The sequence below is a fragment of the Diabrotica virgifera genome, chromosome 2 (assembly GCF_917563875.1).
Source record: "Diabrotica virgifera virgifera chromosome 2, PGI_DIABVI_V3a".
NCBI classification, from domain to species: domain Eukaryota; kingdom Metazoa; phylum Arthropoda; class Insecta; order Coleoptera; family Chrysomelidae; genus Diabrotica; species Diabrotica virgifera.
In genome coordinates, this window is record NC_065444.1 from 95,087,348 (window position 1) to 95,102,287 (window position 14,940).

General features: G+C 32.7%; 1 protein-coding gene across 4 annotated transcripts in view; it reads right to left on the reverse strand.

Annotated features, from left to right (window-relative positions):
* Positions 1-7,009: 7,009 nt before the first annotated feature.
* Positions 7,010-14,940, reverse strand: part of LOC114330393 (zinc finger protein 112-like) — a 59,221-nt gene continuing 51,290 nt past the window's right edge. Inside the window, exon 5 of one of the 4 annotated variants that reach the window (XM_050643887.1) lies at positions 7,010-14,761. In XM_050643887.1, the coding sequence (XP_050499844.1) occupies positions 13,893-14,761 (869 nt within the window). In that variant the 3' untranslated portion in view covers positions 7,010-13,892. The remainder of the gene's footprint in view (positions 14,762-14,940) is intronic. The other 3 variants (XM_028279733.2, XM_050643886.1, XM_050643885.1) reach the window with 3 other exon arrangements.

The following is a 14,940-nucleotide window of genomic DNA, read 5'->3' on the forward strand; positions in this document are numbered from 1 at the left end:
GGGAGTGAAGGGAGACAGAGTTCTTCATCTACTTCTAACTTTTTAGGCTTTTGAACCCTGCAACGTCATTTTTATGAGGCTGATATTTATTTGATATACCTAAATTACGGAGATCTTCCAGCATTGTGTCTCTTTTCACACTATCAAAAGCTTGTTTAAAGTCTATATACATATTATATAGTTCTATATGGTATTCATAAGGTTTTTCTTGTTTTGTTATTAGTATGAATATATTGTCTGTAGTGGCTCTATCTGATCTGAATCCATTTTGATAATCACCAATTATATTTTCGGAGTATTCTGACAATCTATTATAGACAATGCCAGAAAGGATTTTGTATTTTACATTTAGCAATGTAATTTGTCTGTAATTCTAGCATTCCCTCGTATCTCGTTTTTATAAATATTGGCTGTATAATACCAACTGTCCATTCCTCCGGCATTTGCTCCTTGGCCCATACCAATTTTATCAGACGAACACCCACTATGGGTTGTAGAGCCAATGATGATGATGATGAAGGAGAAAACTTACAGTCATATTGAGGAAGAAAAAAGAAAAGGATCTGAAGGTAAAATACAAAAAATAGAAGAGAACTTAATTTACTTATTTATGAAAACCCCCTAAAATAAATTTCATACTTGCGAGCTGTCACGCTGGTGAAATTTTTTTTCCTGTGCATTCTTAATTTTTTTTTGTTAAATTGGGTAATTCAGAAAATTGCTTAAAACAAATTCCGCACTTGTGAGGTTTTTCTCCAGTATGAATTCTCAAATAACATTTTAAATAACCTGCTTGACTACATTGCTTAAAACAAATTTCACACTTGTAAGTTTTGTCCAGCCTTACACCTAAAGGTAGAAAGGCTTAGGACTAAGTAAATAAGTAAGTTTTGTCGCCTGTGTGCGTTCTCAAATGTTTTCACACTTGAGGTTTTTCTCCCGTGTGCGTTCTCAAATGTTTTTTTAAATGCCCTAATGAAGAAAATGGCTTAAAACAAATTTCACACTTATGAGGTTTTTCTCCCGTATGCATTCTCAAATGTTTTTTAAAATCCGTTAATGCAGAAAATTGCTTAAAACAAATTTCACACTTATGAGGTTTTTTTCTCGTGTGTGTTCTCAAATGAACATTTAAATTACCTCTTTGTGAAAACCCCTTATAACAAATTTCACACTTGTAAGGTTTTTCTTTCGTGTGCGTTCGCATATGTGTTTTTAGATTACCTGCACCACTAAATTGCTTAAAACAAATTTCACACTTGTGAGGTTTTCCCCCCGTATGCGTTCTCAAATGTTTTTTTAAATCCGTTAATGCACAAAATTGCTTAAAACAAATTTCACACTTATGAGGTTTTTTCTCGTGTGTGTTCTCAAATGAACATTTAAATTACCTCTTTGTGAAAACCCCTTATAACAAATTTCACACTTATGAGGTTTTTCTCCCGTGTGCGATCTGAAATGTATTTTTAAAGAACTTATATGTAAAACCTGCTTAAAACAAACTTTGCATTTGAAAATTTGACCGGTATGTGTTCTCATAATATGTTTGTTCAAATTATCTTTGCAAGAAAACCGCTTAACACAGATGTCACACTTCATTGATTTTTCTTCATCAGGTCGACTCATAAGTTGTTCTTTACTACATAAATACCCAGGTGATGTTTTCATTATTTCCAATGTATTTTCATTTTGGGGAAAGCCTAAAATAAAAACCAAAATATAAAAATCGGTGGTTTACTAAAAGCTTTAATATAAAACTAACTATAAAACAGAAATTATCAAAAGTAGTTGGCTATTCACCGAATTTGTCAAAATTAAATTTTACAAGATCTAAAAGTTTGTTGAGTATTAAAGATAATGATCTACATCTACATCAATAGTAAAACATTTTAACAAAATTATTGCAACACTACAGTGGACTTTGGAATGCATTTCTAAACAATTTCTTTATATATTTAACAAACAGTGTTTTCTTAATAAAATCTTATCAAAAATCATCTTATCATACTTCTTCTTCTTTAAGTACCGTGCCCAAATTTTTAGGCGTGGGTAGCTTCCATAACAATTTGCCGATATCGTTCTCGATCTTGTGCGGCATGTAACAATTGATCTGCTGATAAGCCAGTCCATTGACGAAGGTTTCGGAGCCATGAATATTTCTTTCGACCAATTCCTCTTTTTCCGTCGATCTTTCCATTGAGTATTAACTGCAGCATCCTGTATCTGCTACCTCTCATTATATGCCCCAGATATTCAAGTTTTCTCTTTTTTATCATCTTCATTAAGTCACCTTCGCCTTGACCTACTCTGTTTAAGACTTCTCTGTTTGAAATGCGTTGAACCCAAGATATTCTGAGCATTCTACGATACGACCACATCTCAAAGGCTTCTAATTTGTTCATCATGTTAACCTTCATGATCCAGGTTTCACATCCATATAGTAATACAGGATACACATAACATTTTAGGAACTTGATTCTTAGTTGTAAGTTCAGCTGAGAGTTGCTCAGAATAGATCTAAGTTTCATAAATGCTCCTCTTGCAATTTCTATACGAGTTTTAATTTCTTCATCCGGATTTAGTGTCTCGTTTATCCAACATCCTAGGTATTTAAAATGGTTAACTTTTGTTATTGATTCATCATTGACAATTAGTTGCATAGGGCCGACGTCTTGTTTACTAACCACAAGTAACTTTGTCTTTGTTGCATTTATGTTAAGTCCGTTATTGGAGCATTCCCTAGTGACTCGATCTATAAGGAATTGAAGATCTTCGATATTTTCAGCCATGATCGCGGTGTCGTCTGCATATCTGATGTTGTTAATAGTTTCTCCCCAGATTCGAACTCCACATTGTCCTTCCAAGGCTTCATTAAAAATTATTTCTGAGTATACGTTAAACAAAGTTGGGGATAACACACAACCCTGTCTGACACCTCTTTGAATGCAAGTTTTGTCTGTTTCTTTGCCGTCTACCAGAATAGAAGCTTCTTGATACCAATATAGATGTTGTAAAAGTCTCAGATCTTTATCGTCTATTCCAATCATTTCTAGATATTCAAACAACCTATTATGTTGAACTCTATCAAACGCCTTCTCAAAATCTATAAAGCAGACGTAAATTGGTTTCTGTACTTCCCATGATCGTTGAAGTAATGTTAACATTGAGAACAAAGCTTCCCTTGTTCCCAATCCTTCTCTGAAACCGAATTGTTTGTTTCCCATTGTCTCTTCACATTTCTGCTTGATTCTATTAAGAATTATCTTAAGAAGTAGCTTGAGAGAGTGGCTCATGAGACTAATTAGTCTAAAGTCTTTACATGATTATGTATTAGGCTTTTTTGGGAGTGGAATAAATGTAGACTCTAATCATATCTGTGGCATCATGCCAGTCTCGTATATATGGTTATAAATGTTTGTTAGTTGTGAGACATTGTCGTCATCCAGAAGTTTGAGCCAGTCTGATGGTATTTGGTCAGGGCCTGGAGATTTCCCATTTTTGCTCTGTTTGATGACTTTCTCTACTTCCGCTTTTAAAATACTAGGACCAGTATTCGCATACTTTGTGGTGTTAAGTGGTGGCCTCGTATCCAGGAAGAGCTCTTTTATATAGTTAGTCCATTCTTCCTTTTTTTCATCCAAGTCGAGAATTATTTTACCTTTGGAGTTTCTCATAAAGTGAGGAGTTCTTTTTCTCTGAGTGTAGGTAATTTCTTTAAGCTTTTTATGTATATTAAACTCGTCATGTTTTCTTTGTAGTTCTTCCATTTCACGACATCTTTGTTCCATCCAGTCCTCTTTTGCTCGCTTAACCTCGTATCTTATTTGCCGATATATCTCTCTATACCGAATCTCGTCTTTGTTTTTCCAATTTCTTCTTTGTTGAATAAGGTCTAGTATTTTATCGGTCATCCAATCCTTTTTCTTTATTGGGTCTTTTTCTGGTTTCAAAACTTCGTTTGCTATGGTGACCATGGCGGAATTTATGATATCTAGATTTTGACCGATACTTTTATCATACAGAGATGTCAAAATCGGTTGGATATTTCATCGGTTGAGTCCTAATTGGGATAGTTAATTATCAGTTTATACAGTGCACAGGAATAAGTGTTACCCGCCCTTATTAACATATTTATTTTTAGCACATAAGCAAAACGCTCGGACAGGTTCATTTTTAAAATAATCATAGTATATTATAGCATCAATGTTTTGAACTTTACGCAATCCCTCTTCAGGTGACAGGCATAATTTTGATTTTTTTAATTGGGAAAGTACATCATGTGACACCTCATTTAAAAGCTTTTGAAATACTGATTACAAAAATGTATAATACTTTAATCCTTTTTGAGAGCGTAGACGCAAAATTTCGGTCGAATTCTTTTTAAAAGTGTTAATTTTTTCGAATCCTGAGAAAACTAATTAGTATTTTTGAAAAAATTAAAAGCGGAATGAAATATTACAGTATTATCGAGGGTTGAAGGTCCCTGAGAACTTCTATAATGATTATTTTAATAAGTCACAGTGGTGAAAAAAAGAGAAAATTTAGTCTGATTTTTAATTTCAAATATATCATTCAAAGAAAATTTTTGTTTGTTCTAAAGGACTTTTGGCCCTCGGTAATAATGTAATCTTTCATTCTGCGTTTAAATTTTTCAAAAATACTTATTAGTTTTCTCAGGATTCGAAAAAAAAATGAATGCGTTTAAAAAGAGTTCAACCGAAATTTTGTGCCTACGCTCTCAAAAAGGATTATTGTGTTATACATTTTTGCAATCAGTATTTCAAAAGCTTTTAAATGAGGTGTCACATGATGTACTTTCCCATTTAAAAAAATCAAAGTTGTGCCTGTCACCTGAAGAGGGATCGCGTAAATTGATGCTATAGGTAATATACTATCATTATTTTAAAAATCGACCTGTCCGAGCGTTTTGCTTATTGTGCTAGAAATAAATAAGTGTTAATAAGGGGGGGGGGGGTAACACTTATTCCAGCGCACCGTATAGTATACATACATAGGTATATACAGTACATACAGTAATTTATACTTCTTATAGTATATAAATTACGAGCTCAATGCTTTTTCCCCATACAAAAAGAAGTGCTATACCTATATCATATACATACGCGATGTGTATGCCCTATGCTATTTATGTATACATACACATAATTCATATACGTACAAAATTTATTTCAGCGAAGTGATGACGGTCGCCAATTTAATACTTTTTCCCATCCAAAAAGTGCACAAAGTTCACTTCAATACATATACGTACAAAATTTATTTCGCCGAAGATATGACGGTCGCGAAATAAATCCTTTTTCCCCATCCATAAATAGGTTTTACATTTATTTTAAATTTACATACTTCTATACAATTTATGTATAGATACACATAATATAGATACGTACAAAATTTATTTCGCCGAAGAGATGACAATCGCGAAAAAAAAAAATTTTTCCCATCCTAAAATAGGTTTTACATTTATTGTAAATTTAAATACTTCTATACAATTTATACATATATACATAAAAATAATATTAAGCAATGACGGTCGCGATAACGTTCGCGATGACGGTCGCGAATTCAATGCTTTTTCCCCTATCCAAAAATCGCACAACATCCCTAAAGAAGTTTTCACTTCAAAAAATAAGACATTCTAATAAGTAACAAAAAAATGGGAAAAAAGGATGCCAATACAAAATAGCTATATACAGAGGAGGAAAGATTTTCTCCAGAATACACTTATTAACTGCTTGGTGAAACTGCCTAAAACAAATTTCACACTTGTGGTGTTAACATAGAAGTAGGTTGAATGCTCGAATATAAGGAATCTATAGGAATAAAAGGCAGATATCGAGCATCTAGTTTTATTAAATCTGGCCCAAGTATACTTTCGCTAACTTAGCATCATCAGGGGCATTTCGTCAAATTGGGAAGATATCCCAGCAAAATGCAACATTGGCAAGAAAGAAATTTTTAAAATTTGCAACTAAAAAATAACGTATAAGACACACTCGACAAAGAACAAACAGATCAAAATTAATTAAAATTATGCCCGGTGCTACATCTTCAAGTCAAAATGTAAGAACAATGAATGCATCCTTAAATGACGAGATTTTTAAAGTTGTTATTCAGAATACTGTTTAAAACAAATAAATTCTATGCACTCTCAAATGTATTTTTAAATGACCTGCTTGACTAAATTGCTTAAAACAAATTTTGCACTTGTGAGGTTTTTCTCCGGTGTGCACTCTCAAATGTGTTTTCAAAGAACTAGTTCGGCTAAATTGCTTCAAACAAATTTCACACTTATGTGGTTTTTCTCCCGTGTGCGTTCTCAAATGTTGTTTTAAATTTGCTAATACAGAAAATTCTTTAAAACAAATTTCGCACTTGTAAGGTTTTTCTCCCGTGTGCGATCTCAAATGTGTTTTTAGATTACCTGCATCAGTAAATTGCTTAAAACAAATTTCACACTTGTGAGGTTTTTCTCCCGTGTGCGTTCTCCAATGTTTTTTTAAATTTGCCGATATAGAAAATTCTTTAAAACAAATTTCGCACTTGTAAGGTTTTTCCCCCGTGTGCGTTCTCAAATGTTTTTTTAAATCCGCTAATGCAGAAAATTGCTTAAAACAAATTTCACACTTATGAGGTTTTTTTCCCGTGTGTGTTCTCAAATGTGTTTTTAAAGAACTTATTTGTGAAAACTGCTTAAAACAAACTTTGCATTTGAAAATTTGACGGGTATGTGTTCTCATATGTTTGTGCAAATTATCTTTGCAAGAAAACCGCTTAACACAGATGTCACACTTCATTGATTTTTGTTCAGCAGGTCGACTCATAAGTTGTTCTGTATTACATAAATACCCAGGTGATGTTTTCATTATTTCCAATGTATTTTCATTTTGGGGAAAGCCTAAAATAAAAACCAAAATATAAAAATCGGTGGTTTACTAAAAGCTTTAATAACTATAAAACAGAAATTATAAAAGTAGTTGGCTATTCACCGCATTTCACACAATTAAATTTTACAATATCTAAAATGTGTTGAATATTAAAGATAATGATCAACAGTAAAAAAATTATAATTATAACAAAATTATTGCAACTGTAAAGTGGATACATACTTCATATGCAGTCATGACCGTGAATGTGTTAAGTACATGCAAAACAGTGTATATTTCAAAAATCTGACGATTTGAGCGGGGAGTAAGGAAATGGGTGTTCCAAAGTTTCACAAGAAAAATTCGAATATTTCGCGAAATGAATGACAGATCGGAAAACTAAAAAATACGTGGTTAATATTTTTCAAAAATCTATCGAATGATACCAAACACGTCTTCTCACGGAGAGGGGTGGGGGGTAAATTTAAAATTTTAAATACGAATCCCGCGATATGAACATCAGATCGAAAAACTGAAAAATACACGTATTCAATATTTTTGAAAAATCTATCGAATGGCATCAAACACGACCCCCACGGAGGTTGGGTGGGGGACACGACCCCCCACGGAGGTTGGGTGGGGGGTACTTTAAAATCTTAAATGAGAGCCCCCATTTTTTTATTGCAGATTTGGATTCCTTACTTAAAAATAAGTAACTTTTATTCGAGACATTTTTTCGAATTATTGATAGATGGCGCTATAATCTAAAAACGATTGTTGTAAATGGAAAATTAAATTAAACATGGAAAGTTCCAACTAAAATGGAAAACTTTACTTAACTTTTTTTGGTTTTAGGACTTACTCTTCACAACCCAATAGGTCCCCATAACGTTCGAGTGACTGCACGTTTAGCATACTTTTAGCATACGTTTAGCTCCCCTACCATAATCGAGACAGTTAATTATCAGTTTATATAGTACATATACACAGTACATACAGACATTTATACATGGAGCAAATGTTAACATTTTGGGATGAAATTTGAAATTGAGTGTTTATAGGCTAACCATCACCAAAAAACTGCCGGGGGAGATAAAAAAATGATAAGAGAAAAATAATTAAAAATCTTTAAAAAACCCAAAAAAAATTTTTTGGGGGTTTTAGACAAGGGCTAGGGTTAACATTTTGGGCTGAAATTTGAAATTAAGGGGTTTATAGGCTAACTTTCACCAGAAAACTGCCAGGGAGATAAAAAAAGAGAAGAGAAAAATAATTAAAAATCTTTAAAAAACCCAAAAAATTTTTTTAAGGGTTTTAGACAAGGTTTAGGGTTAACATTTTGGGCTGAAATTTGAAATTGAGGGTTTACATGCTACCCATCACCAGAAATCAGTCGGAGAGATCAAATCCAGGCGAAACCTGAAGATAAAATACAAAAATATAGAAGAGAAATTAAAAAAAAAATAAGACAATTCTAATAAGCAACCAAAAATTGGAATAAAGCATACCAATACAAAATAGCTATATATAGAGGAAGAAAGATTTTCTCCAGGATACCTACGCTTTTTGTTAAACTGCTTGGTGAAACTGCGTAAAAGCCTATTATCAAAATCGTCTGGAAAGCTCTAAAAGTGTTGCAAAAGAAACTTGGTCTATAATAAACGATCTTCGAAATTCAATCATTTTCCCTTCCAAATCCTGAAAATCTAAACGACTACTTCGTTAATGTGAGTAAAAATATATTATCAACTATTTGGCCGCAACAAGATCCCATTTTCTAGCTCCCTAACTCAAGAAAGGTCTCGAATTCATTATTTTTATTATTTAACAGTCAGACCAGTCGATAACTCTGAACTGATCCAAACAATCAATAGTATCAAAAGCAAATCATCTTGTAGTACTGATGGACTATCTATAAAAATTTTCTCTAATCTCACAGAAAATGTGTTTCGTCTTTTTAATTAATGATTCCTTCAAAAAAGGTAAATTTCCAGAGTGCCTAAAGACAGCCATTATTATTCCTCTTCATAAGGGTGATAAAAAATCTGATGCCTGCAACTATAGACCTATTGTCTTACTACCGGTACTCTCCAAAATTATTGAGAGATTCATTAAAACTTGACTTATGTCCTTTATCGTTGTTAACAACATTTTATCACAAAATCAGTTCGACTTTTTAACAAATAATTGTACCACTGATGCCATGTTTTCTGTACTACATGAGGTTTACCAATCACTAAACAATAATCTTTATAATGCCACTGCTTTCTGCGACTATGCCAAAGCTTTTGATTGTGTAAATCACGACATATTGATTACAAAACTAAATTTCTATGGAATTCGAGGTATTTCTTTAAATTGGTTCCAATCCTACTTGAATAATAGGAAACAACTAGTTAGAGCAAATGATACTGACTCTAGTCTCAAAAACATTGTACGTGGAGTACCACAAGGTTCAGTATTGGGTCCTCTTCTGTTCCTTATCTTTATAAATGACATCACTAATTTAAAAATCGATGGGAAAATTTTTCTTTTTGCTGATGATACCAGTGTATCACTTGGAGCAACTCAACTATTGCATCTCTTCATGAAACTATAACTTCGGATCTACTGACGATAAAGACCTGGTCTGACTCTAATTTACTCTCCTTTAATAATGACAAAACAGTAGCATTATCCTATAAAGGAGCTCTTCAACCTTTGCCTCTTAATAACAGCCAGATCAGTACCGTTGATTCTGTAAAATTTCTTGGTATTTTTTTAGACAGCAACCTCAAATGGTCCCTTCATATCGATTCGTTAAGTAAGAAACTCGCCTCAGCTTGCTATGCAATAAGATCTGTCTCAAGGAAACTCAATTTAGCATATTCTAAAATAACATATTTTTCGTTGTTCGAGTCTCATCTTCGATATGGTCTTCCTTTTTGGGGTTCTAGTACAGCTCCTAAATTTGATGTTATTTTTAAATTGCAAAAAAAAGCAATAAGATATCTGTTTGGCCTCAGAAGATCTACACATTGCAGAAGATACTTCAGAGATCACGGAATTTTAACACTTCCATCTTTATATATTCTAGAAACGGTTTGTTTAATTCGTAAACACCTTCGTGTCTTTCTAGCAAGGCCCAATAATCTTTACTCCACCAGAAAGTCAATCTTTGACATTTATTTACCGATTCCATCCACTGAGTTAGTAAAGAAATCTATATCATATTCCGCAAAGAAACTGTACAACCATCTCCCGTTACAACTTAAATCTGCAACATCTTTCCCAAAGTTCCGTAAAATGACAAAAGCCTATCTATCTAAAAGACCATACTATTCAATAGAAGAATTTCTTAATGAATAACTAGGAAAATTGGGTTTCATACGCAGTAGCATAAACTTGTCAGTTCCTTATGTATTTTATTTTATTTGTTGTATGTTCAATTTGCAATTTATATAAATTTTGCAATATATTGTTTTTGTCTTGGCTTTTATATCTTATATTATACTGTACATATATTGACGATTTATCTAATTTTAGTAAATTGTAGTTGTTTGTCCATAAAATTGTAAAAATTTTCAGTGACAATAAAGCATATTTCTATTCTATTCTAAAAAAAATTCACACTTGTGATGTTTGCCACGTGTGCGTCCTTAAATGTATTTTTAAAGTTGTTATTCAGAAAACCGTTTAAAACAAATAAATTCTATGCTCTCTCAAATGTCTTTTTAAATGAAATGCTTGACTAAACTGCTTAAAACAAATTTCACGTTTGTGGTTTTTTTCCTGTATGCACTTTCAAATGTCTGTTTAAACTAACTGCTTGACTAAATTGCTTAAAACAAATTTTGCACATGTGAGGTTTTTCTCCGGTGTGTACTCTCAAATGTTTTTTTAGATTACCTGCTTCACTAAATCGTTTAAAACAAATTTCACACTTGTGAGGTTTTTCTCCCGTGTGCGTTCTCAAATGTTTTTTTAAATCCGCTAATGCAGAAAACCCCTTAAAACAAATTTCACACTTATGAGGTTTTTCTCCCGTGTGCGTTCTCAAATGTAGTTTTAAATTTGCTAATACAGAAAATTCTTTAAAACAAATTTCGCATTTGTAAGGTTTTTCTCCCGTGTGCGTTCTCAAATGTTGTTTTAAATCCGCTAATACATAAAATTGCTTAAAACAAATTTCACACTTGTGAGATTTTTCTCCCGTGTGCGTTCTCAAATGTTGTTTTAAATTGGATAATACAGAAAACTGCTTAAAACAAATTTCACATTTGTGCGGTTTTTTTCCCGTGTGTGTTCTCAAATGAGCTTTTAAATTACCTATTTGTGAAAACCCCTTAAAACAAATTTCACACTTGTGAGGTTTCTCTACTGTATGCGTTCTCAAATGTATTTTTAAAGAACTTTTATGTAAAAACTGCTTAAAACAAACTTTGCATTTGAAAATTTGACCGGTATGTGTTCTCATATGTTTGTTTAAAATATCTTTGCAAGAAAACCGCTTAACACAGATTTCACACTTCATTGTTTTTTCTTCATCAGGTCGACTCATAAATTGTGATGTACTACATAAGTACCCAGGTGATGTTTTCATTATTTCCAAAGTATTTTCATTTTGGGGAAAGCCTAAAATAAAAAACCAAAATATAAAACTTGGTGTTTTACTAAAAGCTTTAATTTACAAACTATAAAACAGAAATTATCAAAAGTATTTGGCTATTCACCGAATTTCGCACAATTAAATTTTACAATATCTAAAATGTGTTGAACATTAAAGATAATGATCTACATCTACATCAATAGTAAAAAAATATAATTATAACAAAATTATTGCAACTGTAAAGTGGACTTTGGAGTGCATTACTAAGCAATTTATTTATATATTTTCCAAACAGCGTTTTCTTAAAAAATTATACTAAAAAATCATCCTATAATACAGAGATGTCAAAATCGGTTGGACATTTCATCGGTTGAATCCTAATGGTAGGGGAGCCCAATCGGGGATTTTTGCAGTTACTCGAGCGCGCCAGATTATCACATGGGGAGAAACCTTGTACCCTCAAAATGTGCCTCTACCATATATTGGCTCTTAATGCATGTTCGTTATGTTCGTTAAGGGGGGCCGAAAAAAAATATATCCTTAGAAAAACTCTAAAATCGTCAGATTAAGATAAGGTAAGTTAACACATTCACGGACACGCTTCACATGTAGCCACGTCTTATGGAGTTTTTGACTTCATATGCAATCATGACCGTGAATGTGTTAAGTACATGCAAAACAGTGTATATTTCAAAAATCTGAAGATTTGAGCGGGGCGTGAGGAAATGGGTGTTCCAAAGTTTGACAAGAAAAATGCAAATATTTCGCGAAATGAATGACAGATCGGAAAACTAAAAAATACGTGCTCAATATTTTTTAAAAATCTATCGAATGATACCAAACACGACTTCTCACGAAGAGGGGTGGGCGGTAAATTTAAAATTTTAAATAAGAATCCCGCGATATGAGTATCAGATCGAAAAACTGAAAAATACACTTATTCAATATCTTTGAAAAATCTATCGAATGGTATCAAACACGACCCCCCACGGAGGTTGGGTGGGGGGTACTTTAAAATCTTAAATGAGAGCCCCCATTTTTTTATTGCAGATTTGGATTCCTTACGTAAAAATAAGTAACTTTTATTCGAGACATTTTTTCGAATTATGGATAGATGGCGCTATAATCTAAAAACGATTGTTGTAAATGGAAAATTAAATTAAACATGGAAAGTTCCAACTAAAATAGAAAACTTTACTTAACTTTTTTTGGTTTTAGGACCTACTCTTCACAACCCAATAGGTCCCCATAACGCTCGAGTGACTGCACGTTTAGCATACTTTGCTCCCCTACCATAATCGACAGTTAATTATCAGTTTATATAGTACATATACACAGTACATACAGACATTTATACATGGAGCAAAGGTTAACATTTTGGGATGAAATTTGAAATTGAGGGTTTATAGGCTAACCATCACCAGAAAACTGCTGGGGAGATAAAAAAAAGTAGAGAAAAATAATTAAAAATCTTTTAAAAAACCCAAAAAAAAATTTTGGGGGCTTTAGACAAGGGCTAGGGTTAACATTTTGGGCTAAAATTTGAAATTGAGGGTTTACATGCTACCCATCACCAGAAATCAGCCGGAGAGATCAAATTCAGGAGAAAACTGAAGATAAAATACAAAAACCTAGAAAAGAAATTAAAAAAAAATAAGACAATTCTAATAAGCAACCAAAAATTGGAATAAAGCATATATAGAGGAAGAAAGATTTTCTCCAGGATACGCTCTCTGTAAAGCTGCTTGGTGAAACTGCTTAAAAAAAATTTCACACTTGTGATGTTTGCCCCTTGTGCGCCCTTAAATGTATTTTTAAAGGCATAAAAGAAGTATCCATGATTCACAAATGTGGTCTGGATAGAGGTAACAAAATACTCGACTCTAAGAATGTACCACAAGGTTTATTAAAAAGTTATTTGTTAAAAATATTTGTTGGACGCGTTTCGTACGCGTATCATCAGCAATGTACAGGAAATACAACACAAACTGACCCAAACAGGAAGGAGAATGAAGCGATTAAGCCTGGATGACAAAATGTACTACACAAACATTTAAAATGACTATTCTTGAGCTATTATATTACATGCTATCTCTCCCTCTGGTTGTTCACAAGATGGCTCCTCCCGACTAACATGTACCTATAAATTACACATTAAACCACCATCGACTGAGAGATACCATGTAATATAATAGCTCAAGAATAGTCATTTTAAATGTTTGTGTAGTACATTTTGTCATCCATGCTTAATCGCTTCTTTCTCCTTCCTGTTGGGTCAGTTTTTGTTGTGTTTCCTGTACATTGCTGAAGATGGCTCTTGTTGAGCCGAAACACGTCCAATAAAGATTTTTAACATTAATTTTTTAACAAACCTTGTACATTCGTAGAGTCGAGTACTTTGTTATTTTTAAAGTTGTTATTCAGACCACCGTTTCAAACAAATAAATTCTATGCACTCTCAAATGTCTTTTTAAATGACCTGCTTGATTAAATTGCTTAAAACAAATTTCACATTTGTGAGATTTTTCTCCGTTGTGCACCCTCAAATGTGTTTTCAAAGAACTTGTTCGACTAAATTGCTTCAAACAAATTTCACACTTGTGAGGTTTTTCTCCCGTGTGCGTTCTCAAATGTTTTTTTAAATCCGCTAATGCAGAAAACCCCCTAAAACAAATTTTACACTTATGAGGTTTTTCTCCCGTGTGCGTTCTCCAATGTTGTTTTAAATTTGATAATACAGAAAATTCTTTAAAACAAATTTCGCACTTGTAAGGTTTTTCTCCCGTGTGCGTTCTTAAATGTGTTTTTAGATTACCTGCATCAGTAAATTGCTTAAAACAAATTTCACAGTTGTGACGTTTTTCTCCTGTGTGCGTTCTCAAATGTTTTTTTAAATGCCCTAATGCAGAAAATTGCTTAAAACAAATTTCACACTTATGAGGTTTTTTTCCCGTGTGTGTTCTCAAATGAGCTTTTAGATAACTTTTTTGTGTAAACCCCTTAAAACAAATTTCACACTTGTGAGCTTTTTCTTCCGTGTGCGTTTTCAAATGTGTTTTTAAAGAACTTATTTGTGAAAACTGCTTAAAACAAACTCTACATTTGAAAATTTGACCGGTATGTGTTTTCATATGTTTGTTCAAATTATCTTTGCAACAAAACCGTTTAACACAGATTTCACACATCATAGTTTTTTCTTCATCAGGTCGACTCTCAAGTTGTCCTTTACTACATAAACACCCAAGTAATGTTTCCATTATTTCCAAGGTATTTTCTTTTTGAAGGAATCCTAAAATCAAAACCAAAATATAAAGATCGGTGTCTTACTAAAAGCTTTAATTGCATACTATAAAACAGAAATTAGCAAAAGCAGTTGGCTATTCACCGAATTTGGCAAAATTAATTACAATACCTAAAAGTTTGTTGAATATTAAACATAATGATCTACATCTACATCAATAGTAATAT